This window comes from Oncorhynchus mykiss, chromosome 28 (genome assembly GCF_013265735.2).
Source record: "Oncorhynchus mykiss isolate Arlee chromosome 28, USDA_OmykA_1.1, whole genome shotgun sequence".
NCBI classification, from domain to species: Eukaryota; Metazoa; Chordata; class Actinopteri; order Salmoniformes; family Salmonidae; genus Oncorhynchus; species Oncorhynchus mykiss.
In genome coordinates this window covers 23,560,001-23,576,938 of record NC_048592.1, presented here as the reverse complement: position 1 = coordinate 23,576,938, position 16,938 = coordinate 23,560,001, and the positions used below count along the sequence as shown (strand labels likewise).

General features: G+C 41.3%; 1 protein-coding gene across 1 annotated transcript in view; it reads left to right on the top strand.

Annotated features, from left to right (window-relative positions):
- LOC110508770 (receptor-type tyrosine-protein phosphatase N2) overlaps positions 1-16,938 on the top strand; it is a 144,468-nt gene that overhangs the window by 11,470 nt on the left and 116,060 nt on the right. Inside the window, exon 3 of the mRNA XM_021589572.2 lies at positions 11,066-11,185. Coding sequence (XP_021445247.1) covers positions 11,066-11,185 — 120 coding nt within the window. The remainder of the gene's footprint in view (positions 1-11,065; positions 11,186-16,938) is intronic.

Genomic DNA, 16,938 nt, shown 5'->3' with positions numbered 1-16,938 from the left:
CTTCATTGTTAACCAGAAATGATTTGATATGGTTATAAAAACTTCTGCATTTGAGGTGTTGTCTTATTTTAAATGCATCATTCTTGAGACTTTTAATGGTTTCTAAATGTACTGTATTGTCTTTGTTCATTTGGCATGTTATATTACTGTGACTGACTGTTGTCAAAACTCATTACTAAACCTTTTCTAGTCAAGTGCAAGTTCACCCTAATCTCTTCTTGGATGTTTTCTGTTGATCATTGAGCCTTGAAATGGATTATCCTTCCGCTAGTGACGTGATTACACATGGAGGTCAAGGATAATATTTCTGTTGCCAGTTTGCTAAAATGTTGTGCATGAGCAAACCCAAGGTTATCCAGGCTGTTGTAATACTTTCAGATGGGATACCAGACTCGAAATGTGTGGAAGACCATTCATCTTTTGGTTTGTTGGTTTGCTGGGTCCTGCTGTTTTATTTGCTTGACTGGGATTCTCATAAATGTGCAGGTTGACACACACTCATGGTTCACATTTCATGTTTGTTTCACATGGGATGAAGATTGAATTGCTGCTTGGAAAAGGAATATGTGAAAGGGGGAGACCTAGTCAGTTGTACAACTGAATGCATCTTCCACATTTAACCCAACCGCTCTGAATCAGAGAGGTGCGGGGTGCTGCCATCCACGTCTTCTGCGCCCAGGGAACAGTGGGTTAACTGCCTTGCTCAGGGGCAGAACAACACATTTTTACCTCGTCAGCTCAGGGATTCAATCCAGCAACCTTTCGGTTACTGGCCCAACGCTCTTACCACTAGGCTACCTGCCGCCAACAGGATCTGTGGTGAATAGGGTGATCTGTGCTACTTGAGAATGGATATTCATATTTATAAAATGACTGAATGCGTGGCAAACATAAGTAATGTGCAGCAACGGGAAATCCTCTTCTCTAGTACTCTCTAGGCTACAGCATTTGACACAATAAAGTTCACTTGTATGGTCAGTTAGTCTCCACCTAGTGGTGCAATTAAGTACTGTTTCATAAAATTAACAAAACACTCAAGACATATATATAGCAGGGCTCTCAAACCCTGCTCCTGGAGAGCTACCCTCCTGTAGGTTTTCACTCCAACCCTGCTCCTGGAGAGATAACCTCCTGTAGGTTTTCACTCCAAACCTGCTCCTGGAGAGCTAGCCTCCTGCAGGTTTTCACTCCAACCCCAGTTGTAAACTCAACTGATTCAGCTTATCAACCAGCAAATTATTAGAATCAGGTGCACTAGATTAAGGTTAGAGCAAAAACCTAGTGGACAGTAGCTCTCCAGGAGCAGAGTGGTTCTGAATTATTGCTACATGAATAGTTTATGTATAAATATATTCAATGATATTGAAAGTGTGCTGGATGTGTCTTGATTATTTTCCTCTGTTAGATACATTTCGCTGTAAATGTTAATCAGTTTCCTCGGCTGTATTGTGTACTGTGTGACTTATAATTTAATACTGGTAGTGCAGATCGCTTCCTCAGCATGTCTTCATTCCACAAGGAACACCCTCTGTGTGCTCAACAGTGAAATGGAAACATTGTGTTCCCTGATACAGGAAAGACTGTAGTCAATAAGTGTTCAGTAAAGTATATGCTTTGACTTTCCTTTTGGACATAGATGTGTACTAGGTGCTTTTTTTAAACATTGTTTATGGAGTCCTTTTGCAAAGCTTCAATGCAGAACTGATTTTAATGAAATCAATTAAGGTATTGCTAGAATTAATACAATTGACCTCTTTTCCCAAGGTGAAGAAAGCCTTGGTAAGTTCATGCTTTCTTGGAAATAATTTGAAGCAACATTGAAGTAAGGTAAAGTTGAGGTCTTGGTGTGGTTTTATCACTGTGAAGGTCAGGTCTTGGTGTGGTTTTATCGCTGTGAAGAACAGGTCTTGGTGTAGTTTTATAACGGTGAAGGTCAGGTCTTGGTATGGTTTTATAACAGGTGAAGAAGAGGACTGGCCACCCCACATAGCCTGGTTCCTCTCTAGGTTTCTTCCTAGGTTTGGGCCTTTCTAGGGAGTTTTTCCTAGCCACCGTGCTTCTACACCTGCATTGCTTGCTGTTTGGGGTTTTAGGCTGGGTTTCTGTACAGCACTTTGAGATATCAGCTGATGTACGAAGGGCTATATAAATACATTTGATTTGATTTGGTCTTGGTGTGGTTTTATCACTGTGAAGGACAGGTCTTGGTGTGGTTTTATAACGGTGAAGAACAGGCCTTGGTGTGGTTTTATAACTTATATATTTATACTGTAGTTATTACATTAGGACCTATACATGTAGATCTCTCTGTTGCACCTGTCCATAGTTTTGCTGTCTTTGCAAGAAGATGGTTTTGGATGAGCATTTATGTATGCTTAGCTGGCTTAAGAAGGAAAAACACATTTGCATAAAATGTCCAATCAGTCAAGTAGGATCACACACACACATAGACAATGTATTCTATCCTAACGAAGGAGAACCGTGGAAAGCAGATGTTCCACAATTTAGTGCCAATTATTTGATAATTTCCGTTTATTTATGATTAATATAAAACCATAAATATTCTGCTAGTACAAGCGCATACTGTGATTTCCTTAGAAGTGCCTGAAGTTGGCTAGGTGAATCCAACCCCTCCCCCCTCTCAGTAAAACAATAGACTCTAGGTGCTCTTTGAGACATCAGATGTTGATGCCCGTTGAAAACCTGCTGGAGCACCACACAAACAAAAGAGGATGCTCTGCTCTGTTCCAGCTCCTACTCTGATTAGCTAAAGGGGAGTAGGGAACCAACACATCACCATGGCAACTGGCGGAACAGGGAACAAAACTAAGTGGGCCCATTACTCAGCTGTGTCCTAGCATGTCTTCATCCAACATGTCGCAGACTTGATTCAGATTGCTGTGTGACTCCTCACAGCTACAGGTGTAAGCTCTTAACTTGACCTAGCTATTTGTATATTGTCACAGCAAAATAATCCTACAGCAACAGGATTTTAACGTTTAGTCCATAATGTTGCTTGATCGGTGGTTAGGCTATTAGCTGGCCAAAAGTAGGCTACATGAAAAGTGCAATACTGTTCATATAACTGTGTGTTAGTGTGGGTTTTCTGTGAATTCATGAAAATGACAAACGCTCATCTGCACTTCCTGCAATGCAGGAACACTCTCAGCAAAGTAAGAGTGATTCAATTAAGATCTGTAGTAGGTTTTGGTCTCTGATAACAAGAAAGCCTGTTTGTCTCTACCAGCTCTAAATGTACTACTCTTATAGTGATTAGATACATTTAAAAAAGGAAGGAACCACAGCTTCTCTTCATTTCCCATATAGAATCAAGCACTTAGTAACACTAGCCTGCTAGGGCAGAGGTGGAGGTAAGATGGTGGACTGTACACAGTGGTGCAGATTGCTTCAAGATAAAACTGTAATATTCAATATCTGTAAGTTAAATATTAGCACTATATACTCATGGGTAATAACCCGTCTGTACAACAACACATATGAACTCATACGGCTAGAGAAATGTATCGACAAATATTATTAAAACAAGCAACACGCAAACATGACGGAGTGTAAACAAGGAGAACCAATCTCCAAAAGAAAACGCGACTCCCCGACGGATTTATGTTTTTGACCACCGGGACTGGTAAGGGTGGAAAGCGATCTGTTAAAGTCGATAAATGACAAACTGGGCATACTTGAATTAGTCAGTAAAGATATAAAGGAGTTGAAGGCCTCGAGATGAGTGACGAAAAAGCTGCAACAATGGAGAAGGAAACAAGTTAAAAGGGACATTAATGAACTTAAAAAGGAGAACATCTTTCTGAGAGAAGCCTTACTTGACATACAAACTAGATCTATGAGAGAAAATCTGGTACTTACTAGTATACAAGAAAATGAAGGCAAAGTTTTTGAAAATGTGGTGATGGGAGTTCCTTCTTACAGCGCTTCTGAACCCACGCGAAGCAGTCAATAAAATCCAACTCGAATGTGTCCACCATTTTGGACAGAGATATGAGTGCCCAATCGTTGCCAAATTTGCTTTTTTTAAAGATAAAATAATGGTCAAATGCCTGGGTAAAAGACTTGCTGGCACAAGAATAGGCATGAATGATCAGTTCCCAAGGGAAATTGCAGACTGGGGCAAAGTTCTGTACCCAATCTTCAAGGAGAATAGATTCAAATGGACTCTCATAATCTATAAACTTGATATTGAAAACCAAATGTTTCAAGACACAAAGATGGCTATTTTAAATATTACAAAAGTTCCCATAGAGGACTCGAATAATGGAACACCCAATACTAGTCATGGTAGGGATTGTAATATCAAATATATATATAGAAAAGCAATCAAATTCAACAATTGTTAAAGAAAAAAACTACAACTACACTCTACCATTCTAGATAGGGAATGTTGGAAAACAATTAGTATTAGACTTTTCTTTTATTGTATTTTTATAAATTCATAAGACATTATTAGAAGAAAGGATAATTAGCTCAAGAATACATCTTCAAATATAAGGAACTGGAACACAGAAGTCCTCGATCAACATGGTAGAGATAAAAACACAGGTTACTACATGATTCCATATGTGTTATTTCATAGTTTTGATGCCTTCACTATTATACAATGTAGAAAATAGTACAAAATTAAGAAAAACCCTTGAATGAGTAGGTGTGTCCAAACTTTTGACTGGTACTGTATATATTTTATATACAGTACCCACTATACTACCATTCAAAAGTTTGGGGTCACTTAGAAATGTCCTTGTTTTTAAAAGAAAAGCACATTTTTTTGTCCATTAAAATAACATCAAATTGATCAGAAATACAGTGTAGACATTGTTAATGTTGTAAATTAAGAACTTTTTTCTGAAACTCATCAGTCTATTCTTGTTCTGAGAAATGAAGGCTATTCCATGCGAGAAATTGCCAAGAAACTGAAGATCTCATACAACGCTGTGTACTACTCCCATCACAGAACAGCGCAAACTGGCCTTAACCAGAATAGAAAGAGGAGTGGGAGGCCCCGGTGCACAACTGAGCAAGAGGACAGGTACATTAGTGAGTCTAGTTTGAGAAACAGACGCCTCACAAGTCCTCAGCTGGCAGCTTCATTAAATAGTACCCGCAAAACCAGTCTCAATGTCAATAGTGAAGAGGTGACTCCAGGATGCTGGCCTTCTAGGCAGAGTTGCAAAGAAAAAGCCATATCTCAGACTGGCCAACAAAAAGAAAAGATTAAGATGGGCAAAAGAACACAGACACTGGACAGAGGAAGATTGGAAAAAAAGTGTTATGGACAGACAAATCTAAGTTTGAGGTGTTCGGATCACAGAAGAACATTCATGAGACGCAGAAAAAATGAAAATATGTTGGAGGAGTGCTTGACGCTATCTGTCATGGTGGAGGCAATGTGATGGTCTGTGGTGGTCTGGGGGTGCTTTGGTGGTGGTAAAGTGGGAGATTTGGACAGGGTAAAAGGGATCTTGAAGAAGGAAGGCTATCACTCCATTTTACAACGCCATGCCATACCCTGTGGAATGCGCTTAATAAGAGGCAATTTCCTCTTACAACAGGACAATGACCCAAAGCACAGCTCCAAACTATGCAAGAACTATTTAGGGAAGAAGCAGTCAGCTGGTATTCTGTCGATAATGGAGTAGCCAGCACAGTCACCGGATCTCAACCCAATTGAGCTGTTGTGGGAGCAGCTTGACCGTATGGTACTTAAGAAGTGCCCATCAAGCCAAGCCAACTTGTGGGAGGTGCTTCAGGAAGCATGGGGTGAAATCTCTTCAGATTACCTCAACAAATTGATAACTAGAATGCCAAAGGTCTGCAAGGCTGATTCTTTGACGAAGCAAAGATTGAAGGACACAATTATTATTTCAATTCAAAATCATTATTTCTAACCTTGTCAACTTCTTGACTATATTTCCTATTCATTTTGCAACTCATTTCATGTATGTTTTCATGGAAAACAAGGACATTTCTAAGTGACCCCAAGCTTTTGAACAGTATTTGAGTATATCTTTTCATGTGACAACACTGAAGAAATGACACTTTGCTACAATGTAAAGTAGTGAGTGTACAGCTTGTATAACAGTGTAAATTTGCTGTCCCCTCAAAATAACTCAACACACAGCCATTCATGTCTAAACCGCTGGCAACAAAAGTGTGCACCCCTAAGTGAAAATGTCCAAATTGGGCCCAAAGTATCAATATTTTATGTGGCCACCATCATTTTCCAGCACTGCCTTAACCCTCTTGGGCATGGAGTTCACCAGAGCTTCACAGGTTGCCACTGTAGTCCTCTTCCACTCCTCCATGATGACATCACGGAGCTGGTGGATGTTAGAGACCTTGCACTCCTCCACCTTCCGTTTGAGGATGCCCCACAGATGCTCAATAGGGTTTAGGTCTGGAGACATGTTTGGCCAGTCATGCTTACCCTCAGCTTCTTTAGCAAGGTAGTGGTCGTCTTGGAGGTGTGTTTGGGGTCGTTATCATGTTGGAATACTGCCCTGCATCCCAGTCTCCAAAGGGAGGGGATCATGCTGTGCTTCAGTATGTCACAGTACATGTTGGCATTCATGGTTCCCTCAATGAACTGTAGCTCCCCAGTGCCGGCAGCACTCATGCAGCCCCAGACCATGACACTCCCACCACCATGCTTGACTGTAGGCAAGACACACTTGTCTTTGTACTCCTCACCTGGTTGCCGCCACACACGCTTGACACCATCTGAACCAAATAAGTTTATCTTGGTCTCATCAGACCACATGACATGGTTCCAGTAATCCATGTCCTTAGTCTGCTTGTCTTCAGCAAACAGTTTGCGAGCTTTCTTGTGCATCATCTTTAGAAGAGGCTTCCTTCTGGGACGACAGCCATGCAGACCAATTTGATGCAGTGTACGGCGTATGGTCTGAGCACTGACAGGCTGACCCCCCCACCCCTTCAATCTCTGCAGCAATGCTGGCAGCACTCATACGTCTATTTCCCAAAGACAACCTCTGGATATGACGCTGAGCACATGCACTCAACTTCTTTGGTCGACCATAGCGAGGCCTGTTCTGAGTGGAACCTGTCCAGTTAAACTGCTGTATGGTCTTGGCCACCGTGCTGCAGCTTAGTTTCAGGGTCTTGGCAAACTTCTTATAGCCCAGGCCATCTTTATGTAGAGCAACAATTATTTTTGTCAGGTCCTGCTCTTGCTGTCACATTAAATGTTCTGTTATGAGAATTGTCATGCCAGCTCTGTGGTGAATGTGGTTTCTTGGATGCTCTGCTCATTAATGGGAAAATGCTTCAATGAACCACAGATGTAATGCTTTTTATTTAGCATGGAAAGCCTTCCGTTACCAAAACCCACCTCTGAAATCATCAGGAACCGAACATATTTGTTTAATCATTTACTATAGAGAGCCACCACAGCAGCAGACTCCAGCTGTTTTCCTGGCTGCTTGGTGTTGTGTTGAGTGCGGCTACTCTAATGTGGGATGTGGGTAGGGGAGCTAGAAAAGAGCCCATGTCTGCATCCGTTATGGGCCCTGATCTAAAGTAGTGTACTATATAGGGAATACGAAATAGGGTGCCGTTTAGGACGCAACCCTTATCTCTACACTGGAGCCTAATGACTTGGAAGAAAATATTTTACCTGGCCAGCCCCTGAGGGCCAACCAGAGCCTGACCAGACTAGAGTCATACAGAGTCCCTCTTTTCCCAGACCACTCAACCAGATCGATTACTCTGGCCTCCCCCGGCACAATCTGACATGTTTATTAACACTGTCTACATACCAAATGGCGCTCTCTTCCCTACATAGTGCCCTTCTTTTGACCATACCCCAGGCTGGGCTCTGGTCAAAAGTAGTGCACTATATAGAGAAAGAACAGGGTGCCCTTTGGGATGCAGACACTGAGCTGGATGGGAAATAAAAGTCGTCCTCCTCTGGCAGCAGCTAGCATCACCATGGTCCATTAACTCACAGCCTCCCACTCAGAGAACCTTCTATTAGCTGTAGCATCACTCCCAGTTGATTAGCTGCATGGACTGACGCCGTACATGGCTTTGGTCTACCACACACTGGAGGAACACCTGAAGTGTAGTGCAATGCAGAGATCTTTTTTTCTATTTAGGTTTGAAGCATCATCTCTTTTTGTACAGGACAATCAGAATTCAGTGCACTTATCCACTTCCTGATCATTCATTTATTGGTTTACCCGTATCATTTTTGGTGATATCGTATAGATAGATGGATTGGTGAAGTTGCATCCTATTGAATTGATTGAATATGGGAGTTGTTTACAGTTGCTCCAGCTGTACAGACCAGTGTTGCACAGCAAAACATGACCACCTGGCCACTTACAAGCAGAAATAATACATCAGGGACAATCCAACAAGGCATTTCTAGATTCCAACCAACGAGCATCTCCACAATCGTAATGCAAACCACTCCCATGACAAAGGCCTTTAAATTCTTGTTTGCTGTAATCCACGCCGTAAATCAAGTGGAAGAGAGGGGGCTCTGAAGCACAGCTCCAGATACAAGGGTGAAGATGGATGAGTGTCACGTTCGTCATAAGGAGTGGACCAAGATGCAGCGTGGTATGTTTCCATCCTTTATTTTGGAAATGAAAACTTCAAAGAACAAAACAACAAAACGAACAAACGAAACATGGAGCTAAATAATAATGCTCATATCTAGACAAGATCCCACAAAGCACAATGGGGAAAATGGCTACCTAAATATGATCCCCAATCAGAGACAACAATAAACAGCTGCCTCTGATTGGGAACCATATCAGGCCATCATAGAAATACAAATCGCCTAGATAACCCACCCTAAATCACACCCCGACCCAACCAACATAGTGAATAAACAGCTCTCTATGGTCAGGGCGTGACAAGCTGTTCCTGATTTAAATATGGCCGGCGATACTGTAATTATGAGTAATAATTCAAACGCTGCCATAACTAGAGTACAGTACAGCAAACAGAAGATATGAAAAGGGGCTCCAAAGATGCAAGCCTGATACAACTGATGCTTTACTGAATGACATTGGATAGGATACAGTAGATTATTCTATGCTATGTTTTGTGAAAATAGACTGGATTATATTAGATTAAATCATTTGTCATAAATTGTCAAAAACATGAAAGTCGTCTTCCTGGTCGTACAAAACATACATTACACAATGTTGACAATACATACACTACAATAAAATGCGTCATTGCACAAGTAGAAGTGCTAAGTACATACAGTAGGTTTCAGTCTCTTATCTCTCAGGGACAGCACTTTGCAGCATTTGGGCATGCAAATCTTCTCTATTGATTAGGCCTACGTTTTTAGACAATAACATAATTCTACCTAGGCTACAACAACATTGTTATCAAGTGAGCAAACAATTATTGGCTAGGTCTGTAGTTGGGGCGAAAGAGTTCCCAGTTATCTTGAATGCACTGAAGTCAGAATAATGAGATTTCCTAATTCCCAGTTGTTTTGAACGTGGCATTTCTACCACTGTTCTTGTTGCAGGCTAGCTTCCCATTTCATCGCAACAAGCGCAATTTGATTCGCCAGATACGCTACACGCCCACATTCTGGATATGCCAAGCACAAAGAGGGACTGATCAAATACTGATATTTAATCGATTACAAATTACATGAACCTCCCCTGGACTAAATTGCTTTAAAAAAATCACAACAACAAAAAAGCGTCCAGTCCCTTACCAACATAGTGCAATGCAGACATGTTGGCAATGGTCCATTTGAATTGGATCTCACTCCGCGATAGAAGTGATATTTGTGAGCTAAAAACAATGATGAATTCAAAGATGTTGCAATGCAGTGTTACTCTACTGTCTCACATTATGCTGTTGTGCAGTATTATGACAATGTCTGTGTCCCAAATGGCTGCCATAGGGCTTTAATCAAAAGTAGTATATAGGGAATAGGGTGCCAATTGGAATGTATACACACTCCAATAAGTGCTGGCTTTCTAATCTTGTCTAGATAGTGGGTTGTTGAAATATATGAATCCTGCTGTATTTGCTCCACAGAGTGCATCACCCCAGAGCCCATTGGTCACAGTCGAGCTCAGGGCCCAGTTGCATAAAACACCTTAAGTTAATTTTCCTCTTATCTTTTCCCTTAGTTTCCTTAACTTTAACAATGGAAGGTGCACAATCCATGGCTGCAAAGCTAGCCGGCTAGTTAGCAAATTGAGAAAAAGTAACAAGTTGAGAAAAAGTAACTACAAAAACATGGTTGTTTATCTTCTGAAGCTATTTGTTCATCCTGTTTATCCGGTTATATTTTGCTATCTCACAAAATGAAAGCGAGATCTCTTTGATGGAGACTTTTAGTCAGTGAATCAGGCCATCTCCATGGTAACCAGCTACTCTTTCTGCCATACATGCCTTCAAACTACGTAAAAACACTTAAGTATGCCCTTACCTAAGGAAATATTTGAGGGGCTCTATGCAACATCCTTAAACAATTACCTTAGGTAAGGGGAAATGATTCCTTAAGGGAAACATTTTCTGCAACTGGGCCCAGGCCCGCTGATATGGAGAGAAGGCTAGATTAACCTTCACTGATAACATCTCTCTATTGATGAGCTGGTGCTTATCATCATGCTGATAGCATCCCCTCTAAAGTGAGAAGCATTATCTCCCATTGAAGAATATCTAAATCTCTGACAAACGCTGCTGTTGCAGAGTTGGAACTGAAGGGAGAATGTTGTGCTTCTTGGTGAGAAGCTTTTATCAAAATAAATACGTTTTAAAAAGGCAACTCATAATAATGAATTGTATCAAAGTATTTTCATTGGTACCTAACATTATTCCTGTTTGTAAGGCAGACTTTAGTAGTGGTCTTTTGTAGCTCAATAGGTAGAGCATGGCTTATTACGCAAGGGTAGTGGGTTCAATTCCTGGGACCACCCATACCTAAAATGTATGCATGCATGACTGTAGGTCACTTTGGATAAATGGCATATGCTGTATATTACCATACTATACAGTATATTCCTGACTCTCTTTGTCGTTCTTTCCCCAGATGGAATGTTCGGGAGGTGTCAATCCACACCCGTTCCGGTAGCAGAGGTGTATACGTATGATGTGTCTCCATCTGTGGTTCAGCGCTTCAGGACTCTACTGCAGAAACTCACCCACAGAGGTAAGTACAGTACACCAACGCTACCACTACAGTTTCTGCTGCTGCTGACATCACTATCATCCACCCCTGAGTCATTAGTGTATGTCAATGTAACGTTGCCTGGCTACCCAGAGTCCTTGCTTCCCGCCAAACACTACACAACGCTCACGGATGTTTGTTTCTTCTCCGCAATGAGTCAGGATCTGAGTACCTCCCCGACACCTTCACTGAATGCAAACACATTCGGGACCGTCTGATTGGTCCAGAAACCGATGGGTTGGGCCAGCGCCAGAACATACATTGGTAAAGCTGCAGTCTGAACGCTTTAATTCATTGACGGTCGTGTCATTTAAGATTAGGGAGGAATATTTATTTTTATGAGCATGGCTTTATTTCTATTACAGCATATTGGATGACTGTTGGATCACCCAGCTCAATGTAACATCGATAGGTTTAAAACTAAAGTTTATAACGTTGGTGCACATGTCGAGAGACAAATTGGAGTAATCAAGGTGACAGACAGTGACACATTCAATACCACCTTGCACACTCTTGCCTGCATCTAACTGATCTAGGGTGTAATCATTACAAACAGTTGCAAAAATTAGTTTCTATTGGACAAATTCATATAGGTCTATCCCCGTTTCGTTCCGTTTGCTTCCGTTTAGGAAAGGTTTTTCAACAGAATCGGTGGAATGAATACACCCGTGATCAAATCACATTTTTTGGGTCGCATTCATATGTTGCAGTTGTTGCGAAATGCTTGTGTTCCTAACGCCAACAGTGCAGTAATATCTAGCCATTCACAACAATACACACAAATCTAAAAGGAAATTCATGGAATTAAGAAATATATAAATATTAGGACGAGCAATGCCGGAGTGGCATTGACTAGAATACAGTATATACATATCAAATCAAAAATCGAATCAATCAAACTTTATTTGTCACATGCGCCGAGTGTAGACCTTACTGTGAAATGCTTACTTACAAGCCCTTAAGCAACAGTGTAGACCTTACTGTGAAATGTTTACTTACAAGCCCTTAAGCAACAGTGTAGACCTTACTGTGAAATGCTTACTTACAAGCCCTTAAGCAACAGTGTAGACCTTACTGTGAAATGTTTACTTACAAGCCCTTAAGCAACAGTGTAGACCTTACTGTGAAATGTTTACTTACAAGCCCTTAAGCAACAGTGTAGACCTTACTGTGAAATGTTTACTTACAAGCCCTTAAGCAACAGTGTAGACCTTACTGTGAAATGTTTACTTACAAGCCCTTAAGCAACAGTGTAGACCTTACTGTGAAATGCTTACTTACAAGCCCTTAAGCAACAGTGTAGATCTTACTGTGAAATGCTTACTTACAAGCCCTTAAGCAACAGTGTAGATCTTACTGTGAAATGCTTACTTACAAGCCCTTAAGCAACAGTGTAGACCTTACTGTGAAATGTTTACTTACAAGCCCTTAAGCAACAGTGTAGACCTTACTGTGAAATGTTTACTTACAAGCCCTTAAGCAACAGTGTAGACCTTACTGTGAAATACTTACTTACAAGCCCTTAAGCAACAGTGTAGACCTTACTGTGAAATGCTTACTTACAAGCCCTTAAGCAACAGTGTAGACCTTACTGTGAAATGTTTACTTACAAGCCCTTAAGCAACAGTGTAGACCTGTTAGAAAATATTTACCAAAAAGACTAAAGTAAAAAATAAGAATAAAAAGTAACACAATAAGAATAACAATAACGATGTATATACAGGGGGCACCGGTATCGAGTCAGTGTGTGGGGGTACAGGTTAGTTGAGGTAATTTGTACATGTAGGTAGGGGTGAAGTGACTATGCATGGATAATAAACAGCAAGTAGCAGCAGTGTACAAAACGGGGAGGTCAATGTAAATAGTCTGGTGCCGATTTTATTCAATGTTCAGCAGTCTAATGGCTTGGGGGTAGAACCTTTTGGTCCTAGACTTGGCGCTCCGGTACCACTTGCCGTGTGGTAGCAGAGAAAACCCTATAACTTGGGTGACTGGAGTCTCTGACAATTTTATGGTCCTTCCTCTGACACCGCCTATTATATAGGTCCTGGGTGGCAGGAAGCTTGACCCCAGTGATGTACTGGGCCGTACGCACTACCCTCTGTAGCGCCTTAGGGTCAGATGCTGAGCGGTTGCCATACCAGGCGGTGACCGGCAACCGGTCGGGATGCTCTCGATGGTGTAGCTGTAGAACCTTTTGAGGATCTGGGGACCCATGCCAAATCTTTTCAGTCTCCTGAGGGGGAAAAGTTGTTGTCGTGCCCTCTTCACGACTGTCTTGGTGTGTTTGGACCATGATAGTTTGTTGGTGATGTGGACACCACTTCAGCCCATTGATGTTAATGGGGGCCTGTTCGGCCTTCCTTTTCCTATAGTCCACGATCAGCTCCTTAGTCTTGCTCACATTGAGGGAGAGGTTGTTGTCCTGGCACAACTAATGTAGTTGGGGTTTTGTGTGGAACAGATCAGGTACATTTCGTAAACCTTTAAGCATAACCTTAAAATTCATCCACTGTCTTTTATTCCACAGACAAAGGTATACTGACAACAGATTTTCTACAGAATGTGCTAGAATGCCATGAACTTCACACCCCAGACTGTGCTTGGCATATAGTGCTGTAATGACCATGAATGACCACCAGATGGTGATCAATGCCTGTGTATCATAGACCATATGTGCTGTGTATTCCATCCTCCCAACAGCAGTATGTTATTGATGTATAAAGACAGAAGAAAGGACATGTTCATACAGCACATGGAGAGCAAAATTGCAGAAATGGAGAAAGACATTACTTTTGATGTTAAATCCTATTTTACACAGCAATCAAGTCATCATGTTTAATATTTACTGAACAATTGAAAAATTATAATAGTTGTTTTATATAGATCAAATACCATATCATTTAGCAAGCCCTGGAAATCCACATACATTTCTAGAAATCAGCTCTAGACAAGCTACATAATGATATTCAGATCCCATAGTGCACAGTGCTGATTCATTTTAGAGGGTTTATCAACCTATCCAGCTGAAATGAAATATGCTAATAGGTTATTTATCCTTGCTGTCTGAAAAACCATTAGGGGAACAAAACTGCAAAGAGCATCTGCATTTCAATCCCAAAACAGAGCATAGCAGAGCAACACGATGAGCATAGCAGCACAAACCTAGATTGCATCCCAAAAGGCATCCTATTCCCTACACAGTGCATTACTTTTGACCAGATCCCTATGGGCTCAAAAGTAGTGAACAATGTAGGGAATAGTGTGCCATTTGGGATGAAGAACTAATGGCCTAGGAATATTCAACATAACGGCCAACACTGCCTCTGCTCTGACCCTCCAAGTGCTGGCCGGATAAAACAACAAAACAGAAAAAACTCTTAATTTTCAAAGCTACCAAGATGCCTCTTGTTTCTCCTCATCACAATAACATAAACCCTGCTGATGGAGCACAGCATTATGGGGCTTTAACTTAACACTGAAGTTTTCCAGAAATCTTGGTTGACGAGACTCCTTGATGTCCAGCTTATCCCTCATGATTGGTCATGATTTTCTGGAAAAGCTGGAAATTTGGGGAGTAACTGGAATTTTGCAACACTATTTCTGTTAAATCAGCCCCATAGTTTGTACATCTAATACCCTAACCCTGACCCCTTCCTTCTCACAGCTCTATCTCTGTTAACCCCAGATGCCCAACCAAGCGGACCTCTTCTTTATGTTCCATTGCTATGGACCCGTTTCGCCTGATGGTTGTGAAAACCTAAGCTGTGTGTGAATGTCTTGGCGGGGGTTACCGTTAATCAAGCTGCCGTGCCACATAACGTCTGCTCCTGTGAAAACACTGCCTGTGCTCTCCTCTCACACAGAAAGCCATCAGGACCCCCATTAAAGCCATCATTGAGCACAGTTATTTTCTGTGTTTTATAGTCCTCTGTGTTCTACTGAGCCAGACACTGCTCTGAGAGGTGTGTGGCAGGCAGGCCAAGCAGTAGCAGCAGACAGCAGTATGGTGGATTCCGAGTGTTCTATGTGTTCAGTGTGTTCCGCTCCTCCTCCCTCCTCAGGTTGTGGTGGATCTAGTGGCTGGCTGGGTTCCAGAACCCTGGCCTCTACCTTCTGTGCTCCGCTCAATAGCATCATGGGACGCACCCACCACCGAGAGATCTGCATTGCTTGATGCTCTCATCTGGTAGCCATGATAGCACATTTGCATACCTAAATATGTAAAAACAGAGAGATCATTTCAGACCACTGTGCCCATATCGATCCATACTTTTATTCCCTGGGATATTTTACTGATAGTTTTTAGTGATTATAGATGTTAGATGTTATATATATATATATTCAGTGCTTTCATCTAATTCAGCTCGTGAATATACTAAGTCCCTATTAAGTTCCAAATAAAGTAACATGGTTGACTGTAACATGGTTGACTGTAACATGGTTGACTGTAACACGGTTGACTGTAACATGGTTGACTGTAACACGGTTGACTGTAACACGGTTGACTGTAACACGGTTGACTGTAACATGGTTGACGATTTTGACAGGGCGAATTGAAGCTTGTTGTGTGCAACAGGGTGTGGCAATTTAATGCAAGATGTCATTGTTTAAACATTTCTAGCATGTTTATCTATGCATAACAGGGCTGATGTGTTATGCTCAACCTGCACAGGTTTCCACCACAAAATTCCCCAAAATGGCCAAAAAGAGTAGTACCAGCTCACCTGCTTTTACACTATGATTTGACTATTAGATTAGATTTTTATTTTATTTAAATTTTTCAATAATTTATAATTGGTTTGAGGTTGTTAAGTCATTGAAATTTAGAGCTATTTACCTTTTAAAATATTGTCCTAGTAGTACCAGCTGTGCAATTTGTTGATGGTCCCTAACTAGCCCCGAGGGGATATCAAATGTCAAACCAAATTGACCGTAAGCATTACGATTGGGTCGAGTGTATCTGCGCTCCGAATTGATGATTACTTGGGTGCTGCCAGGTGTGGGCATGTGGGCAGGATTAAAATAAACCCAACCCACGGAAAACTGTTACCGTTAAAACTGTTACCGTACCGTTCATTCTGTGACGTACATTTTTTTCCTTATCTTCTCGCAAATGACCAAAATTATCCTATTTACACTTTATAGTCAATTTTGACACTAGAATAAATGTTTCTGTCTCATGTGGATGCCATATAGGCCACTTTCAAAACAAGAAGTTGCTTTTTTAGGGGCAATACCTCTTTAAAGGGAACTTAATTTAATATGACAGGCTTTTAACATTCAATAATGGTGTATAATTTCTACTTAAAAGTGACACTCTTTTTGTGGAATTGAAAATGTGATTTATATAAGCCAAGCATACCTAGCCAAAATGCTCACTTTAAACAGTAAGATGCACTGTGCAAGGTGACGTGTGATAATGATGTCATTGCAGATGCTATTTGCCAAGCATTCTAGTGTTGCTTGTATATTTCATGGATGCTGCCTCTCATCTGTGGAATGTCTCTATTGAATTGTTCAAGTGTGCGTGGCCATATTCTGGGCTATATTTGGTTCCGCCACCCCATCTGGTGTTGGCACCCGTCCTCAGTTCTGTTGCCAAAATGCGCTGTAGTTAAAGAAACAGAGGGGAATGCATATGTGGCTGATCATGTCGCCTTTAGCCTTGTACACCTACTAACATGATGAAAGAATATTACAAGATGAGAAGGACTTAGGTTGTGTCCCAAATG